The following is a 15,313-nucleotide window of genomic DNA, read 5'->3' as shown; positions in this document are numbered from 1 at the left end:
TGTCTAGTTAAGGCTATGGTTTTTCCAGTGGTCATGTATGGATGTGAGAGTTGGATTATAAAGAAAGCTGAGCACCGAAGAATCGATGCTTTTGAACTGTGGTGTTGGAGAAGACTCTTGAGAGTCCCTTGGACAGCAAAGAGATTCAACCAGTCCATCCTAAAGGAAATCAGTCCTGAATATGCATTGGAAGGACTGATGCTAAAGCTGAAACTCCAATACTTTGGTCACCTGATGCGAAGAACTGACTCATTGGAAAAGATACTGATGCTGGGAAAGATTGAAGGTGGGAGGAGAAGGGGATGACAGAGGATGAGATAGTTGGATGGCATCACTGACTCAATGGGCATGAGTCTGAGTAAACTCTGCGAGTTGGTGATAGACAGGGAGGCCTGGCATGCTGCAGTCCATGGGGTCATAAAGAGTCGGACATGACTGAGCGAGTGAACTGAACTGAGTGAAAGATAGGGAAACCTGGCATGCTGCAGTCCATGGGGTTGCAGAGCCAGGCAGGACTTAGAGACTGAACAAGAGAAAACGGAAAAGTAATATAATACTAATATGTTTTACAGATAATGATCTCAAATTAGAAACAGGAATATACGTTAGTATGTTGCACAGTACTCTATGATGGAGGTATGATCTGAGTGGGGCCTGAAGGACAGACAAGGTTATTGATTAGAGAAGAGGAATGGGAAAGAACAAGTTCATGAAAGAACCAGCATATACAAAACAAGAAAAAGGGGAACCTTAAATGGGTCACTCAATTCAGAATCAAATAATTACTATAAAATAAAACTAAGCAGTATACATCAGATATTGTATAACAGTTGTAATATTCATGACATACAAATAATATATACCTTCCTCTTCTACATCCATTGGTGATCACACTTGAACCACTACCGAACTTACTTAACATATGCTTACCAATGTTACGTGTACATTATATAAATGTTCTCTTCTATATCCCATAAACATGGTCTAAATTCTTTAAGGACAGAGACTAATTGCTCCTTGAACTGTTTTTATGGTACTATTAAATAAATGAAGTACATTAAGGTTTTACTACAAAGTCCTGGAAGTTAAGGGAAATATCCTTAAGTGTTCAAGACTCAGTTTCCTCAGCTTTATGATGAAGGGATTGAAAAAAAATGACAGTCCAAGATTTCATGATACTCGTATCAATATTAACTAAAAAATAGGCTAATATTCTCAGTATTCTAGTATATTAAAGAATTTAAAAGTTTTTTTTTAAAGGATATAAATATCTTGTTAAGAATAAGAAACATCTGTATCCTGAGGATGAACACAACTGGGAGAGTTTGAAATACTGGTGTGTAATTTTTATTGGGAACAGAAAAAGAAAGTCTCCACAAGACATGAGAGTGCATCTCAGGGAGTATTTGGTAACTTTTAATCAAAACACATTTTATATTTTTGTTTACTTAGTAAAGTCTCTTTTTTTAGTTCCTGACTTCAACAGCTGTTTTCCAAATGATAAATTTCTCTTTACCAGTCTGAAAATGGCCTTGGAAGGTCATAGTATGACCATATACATCTTGTATATGTATCTGAATAACTATGCATGGGGAAAATCTTAGATTAAAGGTTTAATAATTCATTTCCAATTTCTCTAAAAGTAGAAATTCTAAATACAGGACTTTTTTTTAATGAAGAAAACCAAAAATTTCTCTGAAAAGACACCAGCAATTTTCCTGAGGTAGAAAACCGTACTGAAAATACTGAAAAGATCAAAGAAACATTCACACCTCCAGGATGTCTCTTGTAAGACAAGATCCTTGGGACCTCAGTTTGAAGAGATTATAGACTCCAAAAAGTTCTCCTCGATGCTCTTTTGATCCTTGAACTGCTTCAAAATATCGCTTGGCATTTTCACTTCCAACCACCACACAGTGAAGTTGCTATAACAGAAAAAACACAAGACATTTTTGAAGTATTTGCTCCAACAATATGTCAGAATTTCCTGGCATTCCCTGTATATACACAGCTTTAGCTCAAGCAGGCAGAATCTCCGTAGGGAGGAAATTTTATTTTAATTTCCCTGGCAGATGTTGCCATTATGGTGAAATAATCTGTCCAGTCTTATTAAAGAATAAAATGTTACATTTCCAATTTTATCTGTTTTCTAACAACTGACTCAAGATCATCTCGCTATGGCCTAGCCATCTGATGGAAAATATAACAGGCACACATTTGAAAACACTTTTCTCCTTTCTAGACTGTTACTTCAATAGAAACTATTAAAACTGTAAGAAATAGTCCCTACATTACCAAAGTTAAATTATAATCTAAAGTAGTTATACAATAACCACGTTGGTATCAAACTAATTGTGGCCATAGTTACACTGTCAACTAACAGCAAAAAATCCAACCATTGTTTAGGAACACTGCACCCCTGAAACAATTGTGAATTCAGCAATAACACTGACATGGAACCCTTAAGAACATACACCACTTTAGTATCAACTTAATGTGTCTCCTAACTGATTAGATATTTTACTGTATATAACTAAATACACTTTGATTAATACCATGTACACTCTAACATTTCTTAAAAGAAACAAAGAGTGAAAAATAACTAGTCAAGGCTATGGTTTTTCCCGTGGTCATGTATGGATGTGAGAGTTGGACTGTGAAGAAAGCTGAAAGCCGAAGAATAGATGCTTTTGAACTGTGGTGCTGGAGAAGACTCTTGAGATTCCCTTGGACTGCAAGGAGATCCAACCAGTCCATTCTAGAGGAGACCAATCCTGGGTGTTCATTGGAAGGACTGATGCTAAAACTGAAACTCCAATACTTTGGCCACCTCATGCGACGAGATGACTCACTGGAAAAGACTCTGATGCTGGGAGGGATTGGGGGCGGGAGGAGAAGGGGACGACAGAGAGTGAGATGGCTGGATGGCATCACCAGCTCGATGGACAGGAGTTTGAGTGAACTCTGGGAGTTGGTGATGGACAGGGAGGCCTGGCGTGCTGTGATTCATGGGGTCGCAAAGAGTCAGACATGACTGAGCGATTGAACTGAACTGAACTGATTGCTGATGGAAGGATTAGTAAGAAGTGATACTTTGTGATTTTCACCAGACTGATTTGTATTATCAGTTCAGTTCAGTCGCTCAGTGATGTCCAACTCTTTGTGACCCCATGAACCACAGCATGCCAGGCACTATAATTCATTGTTTTGGGGGCTTCTTTGGTGGCTCAGTGTAAAGAATTCACCTGCCAAGACAGGAGATGCGGGTTTGATCCCTGAATTAGGAAGTTCCCTTGGAGAAGGAAATAGCAACCCAACTCCAGTATTCTTGGTATTCCCTGGTGGCTCAGACAGTAAAGAATCTGCCTGCAATGTAGGAGACCTGGGTTCGATCCTTGGGTTGGGAAGATCCCCTGGAGAAGGAAATAGCTACCCATTCCAGCATCCTTGGAGCTTCCCCAGTGGCTCAGTGGTAAACAATTCACCTGCCAATGCAGGAGACTCAGGTTTGATCCCTGGGTTGGGAAGATCCCCTGGAGGAGGAAATGGCAACTGACTCCAGTACTCTTGCCTGGAGAATTCCATGGACAGAGGAGCCTGGCCAGCTATAGTCTATGGAGTCACAAAGAGTCAGACACAACTTAGCAACTGAACAACAACCAGTATTCTTGCCTGAGAAATCCCATGCACAGAGGAACCCGGTGGGCTAGAGCCCAGTGGGTTGTAAAAGAGTCAGAGACTGAACGACAACAGCAAAAATTGTTTTCAGTTCAGTTCAGTCTCTCAGTCGTGTCTAACTCTTTGCGACCCCGTGAGTCACAGCACGCCAAGCCTCCCTGTCCATCACCAACTCCCGGAGTCCACTCAAACTCACGTCCATCGAGTCGGTGATGCCATCCAGCCATCTCATTCTCTATCGTCCCCTTCTCCTCCTGCCCCCAATCCCTCCCAGCATCAGAGTCTTTTCCAGTGAGCCAACTCTTCACATGAGGTATAGGTAACTAAAATTATTCTTACTAATAACACTTTCTATTTATTGTATATACAGTATATTGTGTAGTATTTTTATATTCTCATTTAATTCCTACAATCCTATATTATCTTCTCCCTTCTATAAATAAAAGAACTTAAATTTAGAGAAATTAAGTGTCTTTCTCACAGCTGCCCCACTAGGAAGCATCATTTGTAGAATTTATACCTGAGTTTGGCAGAACACAAAATTTATACTTGTATCAATTTCTCATCGCCAGATGTCCCTCTTAAAACAAGACACTTGTGACCTAAATTTGAATAAGTTATGGATCAATACACTGATTTGGTTAGTTTTATATGTATCCCCAAAATACAGGTTATAGTTCTGGAAATACATAATCACAGCTGCAACTGATTGACTTGATGGCCCCGTTACTGATGATTTTACCCTTGCTACAGACACTTCCTTAAACACTGTTTTCCTTAAACACTTCCTTAAAGTCTGTATTGTCAGACTGTTGTACTAAATATAATCACCAAAGTAATTTGTAAGCATTCATCTGAATCTTCGTCTCCTACCAAAGCTTTATCACAAAATTTATAAAAGACACATTATTTTGTACTTAACATTTAAGTTTTCCAAAGTGGCCCAAGTAAAACTGAAGGCCAGATGCATCCATCTCTAGGGTAACTATAACAAAACCATTGTTACGAATCAAGAGGGTAAGGGGAAAAGTATCAGTATTTGGAAAATGTAGTTTCTAGCTTCAGAAAAAAACCCATGCAAGGCTACGAGATGCTTAGATTTCTTCACAATATACAAGATATGCAAGAAGTAAAAAAGGAATATTCACCGTGTTAAGAGTACATGACCCCATCCTCCATCTTCAGGCCAGTAATGAGGCATCTTCACATCTTCTCTCTGGCCCTCTGCTTCTGTCGTCAGGTTGCCTTCTTCTTTCCTTTTTCTGACCCTACTGCTCCCCCCTCCCTTTATAAGGACCCTTGTGATTACACAGGGCCCACCCACATAATCCAGGTGTGTTCAGGGAATTAGGATGCGGGTATATGTGGGGGACTATTACTCAGCCCGCCACAGTAAGGAGGTGCAATAAGCATGATGACAGCTTGCCCAAATGAGACAGAAGCCCCCTTGAAGGGGTTCTCACTGGTCAAAAAATGAGAGCTTGACCATAAAAACAATTCATGATGTTCAGTCTGTTCCTAAAATTTGTTACTACAATACTAGCATATGAGTCCACACAGATTAAATCAATGGAAGAGAAAGGAAAGCTCTCTTTTTGGTAGAATGCCAACAAATATAAAAGATGTAACAATGGAAACAGAAAAATCACCATCTGACAAACCATCACAGTGGTAGCTGATTCAAGTAGGAATCATCAATGAACACTAAAGCTGATGCGGAACAGGGTACAGTTGTCCCTCATCCCTTGGTATGGTTCCGGAACCCCCGTGTATGTCAGAACCATGCATGGTCAAGCTGTTTTTATGAAAAGGCATAGTATCTGCATATAAGCTAAGCATTACCTTCCTATACGCTTTAAATCATCTCTAGATTACTTATCGGAGAAGGCAAAGGCAAGCCACTCCAGTACTCTTGCCTAGAAAATCCCATGGACGGAGGAGCCTGGTAGGCTGCAGTCCATGGGGTCGCTACAAGTCAGACATGACTGAGCGACTTCCCTTTCACTTTTCTCTTTCACACATTGGAGACGAAAATGGCAGCCCACTCCAGTGTTCTTGCCTGGAGGATCCCAGGGACAGGGGAGCAGGCTTCCATCTATGGGGTCACACAGAGTCGGACACGACTTAAGTGACTTAGCAGCAGCAGCAGCAGATTACTTATAACACCTAATACAATGCAAACTCTGTGTGCTGTGCTTTGCTGTGCTTAGTTGCTCAGTCGTGTCTGATTCTTTACAACGCCATGGACTGTAGCCTGCCAGGCTCCTCTGTCCACGGGGATTCTCCAGGCAAGAATACTGGAGTGGGTTGCCATGCCCTCCTTCAGGGGATCTTCCCAACCCAGGGATTGAACCCAGGTCTCCCGCACTGCAGGCAGATTCTTTAACATCTGAGCCACCAGGGAAGCCCAAGAATATTGGAGTGGGTAGCCCATCCCTTCTCCCGGGGATCTTCCTGACCCAAGAATCAAACCGGGGTCTGCTGCATTGCAGGCAGATTCTTTACCACCTGAGCCACTAGGGAAGCCCAAACTCTGCATAAATGCATGTAAATACAACGGACAGGGAAGCCTGGTGCAGTCCAAGGGGTTGCAAAGAGTCAGACACAACTGAATGACTAAACTGAACTGAACAACACAAATGCTATACAAATAGCTATCACAGAGCAAATTCAAGTGTCACTTTAATCCACAGTTGTTTGAATCTGTGAAAGAAGAACCATGAAAACAGAGGGCTGACTATATTGGCATGGTCTCTGATGATCTTTCCATAAAACATATATCAACTTACAAATGAAAAAAGTGGTAACTCTGCAGTGGAGAAAGCTGGTAGACACAAACTTGACAGGTGATCAAGATTAATGCCACTGGCGGGTGAGGGCATCCAGGCACTAGGTGCCTTCTGACGATGCGATCAGAAGAGCACGGCATTCTTTCTGTGCCATTCTTGTGAAAGCTGCTTGTCTTGAGTTAGGACATGAGGAAACAGCAAATGGACATGTTGAGAGAAAGTATACACAAGGAAAGGCTTTACTCTTTAAAACTGTCAGGGTCACCAAAGACCAGGAAAGCCTGCGTAACTTAAGGTTGAAGAAAACTTAGGAGACACAAAAAGAAATGTAATTATGATCCTGGATTGGATTCTGAGCCAGAAGGAAAAAGAAGACATTGCCAGGAAAGCTGATGAAATCTGCATGGGTTCTATGAATTATAAGGTAACGCTGTAAGTGTTAGTTTCTTGATTTGGATACCTACATTTTTGAGAAGAGAGTAGGGGATGAAGGAGAAGTAAGCTGCAGAAAAATATGTAAAACTGAGTGTTTATAATGCATAAAGCTACTTTTATATGCACAGAAATACAGAGAATGTAGAGGTGATAAGTTTACAACTTTCAAATGGTTCTGAAAAAGAATAGAGGTCATGGCTGAGTGAGAGAAGGAGAAAGCAAATGTGGTAAAATGGTAACAACTGGAGAAGTTGGGTGAAGTTAACTGGGAGTTCTCTGTGCTGTTCTTGCAACTCTTTTGTAAATACATATTTACTTCTAAATAAATTACATATATGTGAAAGATGAATTTCTGAATGTCAAACTAGATTATATGCAATGCTCCAAACCAGAAGGAGCACAGTCATTGTATCACTGTATAAGTGTTTTTTTAAGTATAAAATACCTGAGAACTTTTATCATAAACAAATGTAAACAAAAACATCAAAGGGCAAGTCTCCCTGAACAATACAGATTATCCCTTTATCAATTTAACCAACACTGTAATATTTAGGTTTATCCTTCCCAGAGTTTTTTCAATGCAGTTAGAGCTATTTTTATATACATAAATTATTATGTATATTTGTGTAAATTTTTATATACATAAATATACATAGTTTTATAAACAAACACAATTGGTATACATGTTCTGCAAGTCACTTTTTTTGCCCCACTTAAAATGTCTTAAAGATTGTGTCACATAGGTACATTTGCTCTATAATCTTTAGAAAATTTTTTTGCTGTTGCAAGGTATTCCATAACGTGGTATATCAAATTTTATGTTATTCTGTTACATTTAGGCTGTTCTTTTTTTCCATTTTTCAAACAAATACTAACAATTCTGAACAGAAATCCCTGTCATTCTTCACTGTGCATATGTGAGAATATTTCTACAAGGTAAATAGGGATAAAGTGCATTTTAAAATGCTGTTAAATTAACTTCTAAAATAAGTGCTGGCTGTATTCCAAAAACACTAAATGAGCATCTCTTTAAAAGTATCCTCACCAATAATGAGCAACATTAATCTCCCAAGCTTCCTAAAGAATACCCCACAGAACAAAGTCTTTTGCAAAACATGCAGAACGCAATCTTATTTTATTTTGTATTTCTTGATTACAAGTGTGATTAAGCATCTTTTAGTATGGATTATGTATACATTAGCATTTTTTCTTCACTAAAATGTCTAATCATAGTCTTTTATTGATTTGTAGGGGTTCTTTATATATTATAGATGCTAATCCTTTGTTTATTATATTTACGGCAAATATTTCCTCCTGTCTGTCCTTTAATTTGGCTTGTACTTCCTTTGTCATATAGAAGCTTCATATAAAAATGTAGTCAAATTTACAACATTTGCCTTAGAGGCTGCATCAGTTTCCCAAGGCTGCTGTAACAAAGTATCATAAACCACGGGGTATAAAACAACAGAAATTTACTCTCTCTCAGTTCTGGAGGCTAAGTCTGAAATCAAGATATTGGCAGGGCCATACTCTCTCTGAAATTCGAAGGGAAGGAAATTCCTTCCTTTCTTTTTCCTAGTTTCTGGTAGTTGCTGGCAATCCTACACATTCCTTGGTTCACAGCTTCACCACTCCAGTCTTTGCCTCTATCATTACATGTCATCCTCCTCCTGTGTTTGTCTGCATCCAAATTTCCCTTTTGTAAGAATATCAGTCATACCAGAATTAGGGCCCACCCTAATAGAGTATACTGGAGAAGGAAATGGCAACCCACTCCAGTGTTCTTGCCTGGAGACTCCCAGGGACGGGGGAGCCTGGTGGCCTGCCTCTATGGGGTCGCAGAGAGTTGGACACAACTGAGGCGATTTAGCAGCAAAAGTAGCAGCAGCACCTAATAGAGTATAACATCATTTAACTTGATTACATCAGCAAAGATCTTACTTCCAAGTAAGATCCCATTCACAGCTACCAGAGGTTATGGACTTCACCATGTTTTATATTTCATTTTTTTGTGGTGGGGGGGCACAATTCAACTTCTAACATAGGCTTTGTTAAAGATTTTTATGTTTATGTTCATGAGACATATTTGTCTACAATTTTCTGTTCTTTTAATGTCTTTGCCAATTTTGGCTTCAGTATTCTTCTATCTTTCTAAAGTAGGCTGAAATTGTTCCCTTCTCTGTTCTCAAGAAGAATATTAAATGTCTGGTATAATTCACCACTGAAGGAAAAGTTTCCACCATTGTGGAAAACTTTTGAGTTAAAAATTCATTCACTTTCTCTGATAATACAGAGCTATAATTTCCCCTCATTTTAAGTTAATGCTCCTAAATATCCAATATTTCTAATAACAATTAGATATCTACCTAATTCTAGTACTCATAATTTTTTTTCCTCTCCATAAAATTTATCTCTGGGAATTTTAAGGATTTATCTCTTTATCCTTGGTATTTTACAACTATAAAAAGACAATCTAAGTGTGGATCTATTCTCATTTATCCTATTTAGCACTCAGTAGGCTCATATATTGGAGAAGGCAATGGCAAGCCACTCCAGTACTCTTGCCTAGAAATCCCATTGACAGAGGAGCCTGGTAGGCTGCAGTCCATGGGGTAGCTACAAGTCTGACACGACTGAGTGACTTAACTTTCACTTTTCACTTTCACACATTGGAGAAGGAGATGGCAACCCACTCCAGTGTTCTTGGCTGGAGAATCCCAGGGACGGGGGAGCCTGGTGGGCTGCCGTCTATGGGGTCACACAGAGTCGGACACGACTGAAGTGACTTAGCAGCAGCAGCAGGCTCATATATTGGAGAAGGCAATGGCAACCCACTCCAGTACTCTTGCCTGGAAAATCCCATGGACGGAGGAGCCTGGTGGGCTGCCGTCTACAGGGTCACACAGAGTCGGACACGACTGAAGCGACTTAGCAGCAGCAGCAGCAGGCTCATATATGCCTTATGGCAGAAAGTGAAGAGGAACTCAAAAGCCTCTTGATGAAAGTGAAAGAGGAGAGTGAAAAGGTTGGCTTGAAGCTCAACATTCAGAAAACAAAGATCATGGCATCTGGTCCCATCACTTCATGGGAAATAGATGGAAAAACAGTGGAGACAGTGTCAGACTTAATTTTTTTGGGCTCCAAAATCACTGCAGATGCTGATTGCAGCCATGAAATTAAAAGACGCTTACTCCTTGGAAGGAAAGTTATGATCAACCTAGATAGTATATTAAAAAGCAGAGACATTACTTTGCCAACCAAGGTCCATCTAGTCAAGGCTATGGTTTTTCCCATGGTCATGTACGGATGTGAGAGTTGGACTATGAAGAAGGCTGATCGCCGAAGAATTGATGCTTTTAAACTGTGGTGCTGGAGAAGACTCTTGAGAGTCCCTTATACTGCAAGGAGATCCAACCAGTCCATTCTAGAGGAGATCAATCCTGGGTGTTCATTGGAGGGACTGATGCTAAAGCTGAAACTGCAATACTTTGGCCACCTCATGTGACGAGTTGATTCACTGGAAAGGACTCTGATGCTGGGAAAGGTTGGGGGCGGGAGGAGAAGGGGACGACAGAGAATGAGATGGCTGGATGGCATCACCGACTTTGTGGACATGAGTTTGGGTGAACTCCGGGAGTTAGTGATGGACAGGGAGGCCTAGTGTACTGTGATACATGGGGTCGCGGAGAGTCGGACATGACTGAGCAACTGAACTGAACTGAACTGAACTGAGGCTCATATAATCTGTGGACTCTTTAATTTTTTACTACTTAAAAGTTTCATCCTTTATTTGGGGCTTTCTTCTGTCAACTTCTTCAACTATAAGACTGACATTGGAAGTCCTAGATCTAACCTTCATTTCTCCTAACTTTTCTTACATGTATTCTATCTCTGTCTTTTTGCTCTCTAATCTAGAAGAACTGTGTAGCATGTTCTTGTAGATGAAATTTTGCTCTCTGATATTCAGCCTATTGCTGGAGTTTTTCATTTTCTGGATCTCTAATGGATTTTTTTCTAGTAGTCTTTTCTTATTTCCAGGATCCTACAACCTCACTTACCTTTTGAATATTAATAGTTTTTAAAAAATCTTCTACTCTTTTCTATTACCTTTGTTTCCTCTAATGTTATTTTTTCAGTGCCTAAAATAGTTCCTAGGGGATTCCCAGGTAGAATAGTGATAAAGAATCTGCCTGCCAATACAGGAGATACCAGAGACATGGGTTTAGTCTCTGGGTCGGGAAGATCCCCTGGAGGAAGAAATGACGAGAGTCAAACACAACTGAGCACACACGCACATATGAGTTCCTGTATCTCTTGTAATAAATTATCATAAACTTGATGGCTGAGAACAATAGAAATTTCTTCTCTTACAGGAGGCTGTAAGTCTGACATCAGTATCACTGCAATAAAATCAAGTTTTGCAGAGCCATGTTCTCTTCACAAGCTCTGGAGTAGGATCCATTCCTTGCCTCATTTCACTTCTGGTAGCTGTCAGCATTCCTTAGTTCGTGACTGCTGCTGCTGCTAAGTCGCTTCAGTCGTGTCCAACTCTGTGCGACCCCAGAGATGGCAGCCCACCAGGCTCCCCTGTCCCTGGGATTCTCCAGGCAAGAACACTGGAGTGGGTTGCCATTTCCTTCTCCAAAGCATGAAAGTGAAAAGTGAAAGTGAAGTAGCTCAGTCGTGTCCGACTCTTAGCGACCCCATGGACTGCAGCCTACCAGGCTCCTCCTTCCATGGGATTTTCCAGGCAAGAGTACTGGAGTGGGTTGCCATGGCTTTCTCCAAGTTTGTGACTACCTAGCACTGATCTCTGCCTCTGTGGTACACTGCCTTCTCTTCTGTCTATGTCAGATTCCCCTTTGCTTCTTATTTATAAGAACACTTGTGACTTAGAGCCCACCTGAACAATCAAGGCTAATCTCCCCATCTCAAAAAATCCTTAATCACATCTGCAAAGACCCTTTCTTCCATATAAAGTAACATTAACAGGTTCCAGGGATTATGACCTGGTATCTCTGAGAGACACTTTCATAGTGTTTATTTTCCAAAACTATTCTATACTATTTGGGGAGGAGGGGGGTGGTTTCATCTGACTTCAAATGCTTATCTAGGCCAACTGCTGGAGAAGGAAATGGCAACCCACTCCAGTGTTCTTGCCGGGAGAATCCCAGGGACAGAGGAGCCTGGTGGGCCACCGTCTATGGGGTCGCACAGAGTCGGACATGACTGACGCGACTTAGCAGCAGCAGGCCAACTGCAATAATTATTATAATTATTTAATTATAATTTAATTATATTATTTAATTATAATTATTATAATAATAATAATAATAATTATTTAAAGCAGGGAGCAGGTGGAGGGGTTTGCAGGCATTTATTATTTTGGACTTTCTTCTCTATTTCAGCAAAATTTGGAGCTTTGCTTCTTTCCTTCCAGTATTTCTATGTTGTCCCTAGTTGAGAGCAAACATTTCCATTGGCTACAGTTTGGTACAATGCAGAAAGATCATGTTAGATTATTAATAATACCCCAAAAAGGGGGCATTATACTTAACCCAAGGCTCCTTTCTTTTTTAAGTATCTATGACTGTAAGCTTGGAATATTCGTAAGTTGCACCTACCTTTTCCAGTAATCTTCTCATGACTGATTTCTTCCTTCAATCTGATCTCAGCTGCCCTTTGTCTTTCAGGGTTCCTTATCATTTCTAGCCCACAGAGAGAACTCTTTTGCTTTCCAATATTTTTAGAGGTTTTTTTTTAAACATCATTTTAGATTCCCCTGACCCCACCTCCCAAGAGATTTGAGAACACTTGTGAGGCTACAGTGTGTCATTTGCACCCTTGGTTCAAAATCCAATCAATCTTTTAAGTCACATTTATGCCACTTCTCACATGATGGCCATCTTATCTTTATTTGTGCCTACCAAGTTGTGTGGCTGAATGTTCCCTAAGGTTTATTTTAATAAGCAATTAGATCATACAAACTTCTGAAAACTTTAATTACTTTCATGTTCTGAAGACTTTTTTTTATTACATATTATTATGTAACAGGCCAAATAGGCAAAAGGAAATATATATAATGGGAGTGAGAAAAGAGACTTACTTGTGAAAGACAAAGATAGTATTTTAAAGAGCTGCTCCAAGGATGCAAAAAATAATATTTTACTTTTTTCGAAGATTACTTAAATATGTCTGAAAAGATAATTTTCAGGCATTGTGATATACCAAAGAACAAAAAGAGTAAAAGTTTCTTACAGAGCTAAATGCTTTAAGAAAAATAAAAATTTCCGTGTACAATTCTACTTTTAGAATTAAGAAAATAGCATAAATTTAAGGTTGGATCATTCTTAGGTTAACTACCACCACATGTAGCAGATGTTTGCTCTTAAACAGATTCCAACTAAATATATAGGGAGTAATTCAAATTTAACATTTATAATTAAACTTGAACCTCATTCCAGATCTTCTCAAGTGGGCAGTTATAGACTAAATAAACTTTGTTTAGAGGCATAAATGGAGCAGTAATTGATACCCTAAGGATATCACAGAGTTAATGTAATTTTAGATGAACATTAAAAACACCAGCACAGTAGTTAACTGCACTTGAGTTCTAGTCCTATGATTCTATTTATTGGGGTATCCTGGGTCCTGGTTTCATTATACACAACATGAAACGTTTGTATCAGATATCTCCATGGTATTCCTCTCCAGTCTTCTTCGTGTTATGGCACATACAGAAAATGGTAACATGTTAATGTCTACTCTGAGAGGAGGCTACTCAAGGATGGAACCTGGCTTAGGTAATCTTGCTGTCCAGAGAGTGGCGGATGTCTGGGTGCACCGGTACCACATCTGTGGCATACACTTAGCTATGACCTTGCTACTCAAACTGTGGTCTGTAGACTAGTGTGCAAGCACTTCTGGGAGCTTGTTAAAAACGCAGAATCTTGGGCTCTACCCAGTACTACTAAATGAGAATCTGTATTTTAAAGAACCCAAGATGATTTGTGTGTACAGTAAAGTATTGCTGTAAGAAACTTTCAGCTCTAAAATTCAGTGAACCTAAGAATTAGTTTTATAGATGTGTATTCTAGGGTATATTTCATCATCTTATTAAATTCATTATTATAGCTAGAATAAAATAAAAATATATTTGTATACAAATTTATTATTAATTTCTTAAAACTGACAAATATTAACTTTTACATAGAAAAAGGGAAATACATTCACCTGTTTGTATACTTGTCGTAAGTACATGATCTCCTCTACAGTTCCCAAGGATATCAGTCTAAGCACTTTGACATCTCTGCACTGCCCGATCCTATATGCTCTGCAGAAAAATTAAAAACAAAAGGCGACCAAGATCAAGTGAAACAACTTCAAATTCAGGAGGCAGCTTTATGGATCTAAAAATGAAACATCACTAAAATTTTAATTGAAAAAAAAATCTTATGTTTAGGTATGTGCTATGCTTTGTGCTTAGTCGCTCGGTCGTGTCCGACTCTGCGATCCCATCAACTGTAGCCTGCCAGGCTCCTCTGTCCATGTTTAGATAGACTATACTATTTAATAATAATGTAAACACAGAAACTCATATAAAAAGGAGTAGAAAACATACATATCAACTTCATTTCTGTTATAAACATCAGCTTCTACTGTGCAAAACTTTTCCTAAATTCAGATTTTTCTTTTACAGCAGTCTTAAGCTTACGAAGGACTTCATTTATATAAAACCTCTCAAAAACGCAAACTAATCCATAGTGACAGTAAGCAGATCAGTGGTTGCTTGGGAATAGGGGCCTCAGGAGAGGAAAGAGGGATGGATTACAAAGTGGCACAAAGAAAATTTGAAGGGTGATGGATATGTTCGCTATTTTGACTGTGGTTATGGGTTCATGCTATATTCCTATATCAAGACTTATCAACTGTACACTTCAAATATGTGCAGTTTATTGTATTTTAATTATACTTCAATTAAACTGTTAAAAAAACAACCCTGAGGGAAAGCAGTTAATCAACTGGCAAGCCTACAGAAACGCAGATTTATACCCTTCATCTACTAAGATTTCCACACAGTCTACCTGACTGGATCACTCAGTCCATTAGTACCCCAGGTGTTTTGATACAAACTGCAGTGCTAAATAAAACTCTAACCTGACTCACCACACTGCTTAACTATAGGTACAATCCGTGTAGCTTCTCCCAGGTGGAGGTTTTATTGGATGTTCTGAATGAGATCACCTGCTTCTAAATACCTGTTACAGTCATGGGGGATCATGGGCAAGGCCATACTGACTCATGCTTGAAAATGTTATAAACTGGGGTAAATTTAATTCTGACCTTACAAAGTCACACTATGTTGTTATGTTTGGTGCTTCCTCTGCCTCCTTTGCCCATTCCTCCTCCCA

At 39.4% G+C, this 15,313-nt stretch overlaps 1 protein-coding gene across 2 annotated transcripts in view; it reads right to left on the bottom strand.

Moving 5' to 3' along the window:
- ERCC6L2 (ERCC excision repair 6 like 2) overlaps positions 1–15,313 on the bottom strand; it is a 156,742-nt gene that overhangs the window by 48,242 nt on the left and 93,187 nt on the right. For both annotated transcript variants that reach the window (XM_088838103.1, XM_088838104.1), the window contains 2 exons: positions 14,136–14,235; positions 1,773–1,925 (listed from right to left, as the gene is read on the bottom strand). In XM_088838103.1, coding sequence (XP_088694229.1) covers positions 1,773–1,925; positions 14,136–14,235 — 253 coding nt within the window. The remainder of the gene's footprint in view (positions 1–1,772; positions 1,926–14,135; positions 14,236–15,313) is intronic.

This window comes from Moschus berezovskii, chromosome 7 (assembly GCF_049115385.1).
Source record: "Moschus berezovskii isolate FMDL1 chromosome 7, NW_MosBer_1.0, whole genome shotgun sequence".
NCBI lineage: Eukaryota > Metazoa > Chordata > Mammalia > Artiodactyla > Moschidae > Moschus > Moschus berezovskii.
Note: the sequence above shows the minus strand (reverse complement) of the source record. Positions and strands in the feature narration are given on the sequence as shown.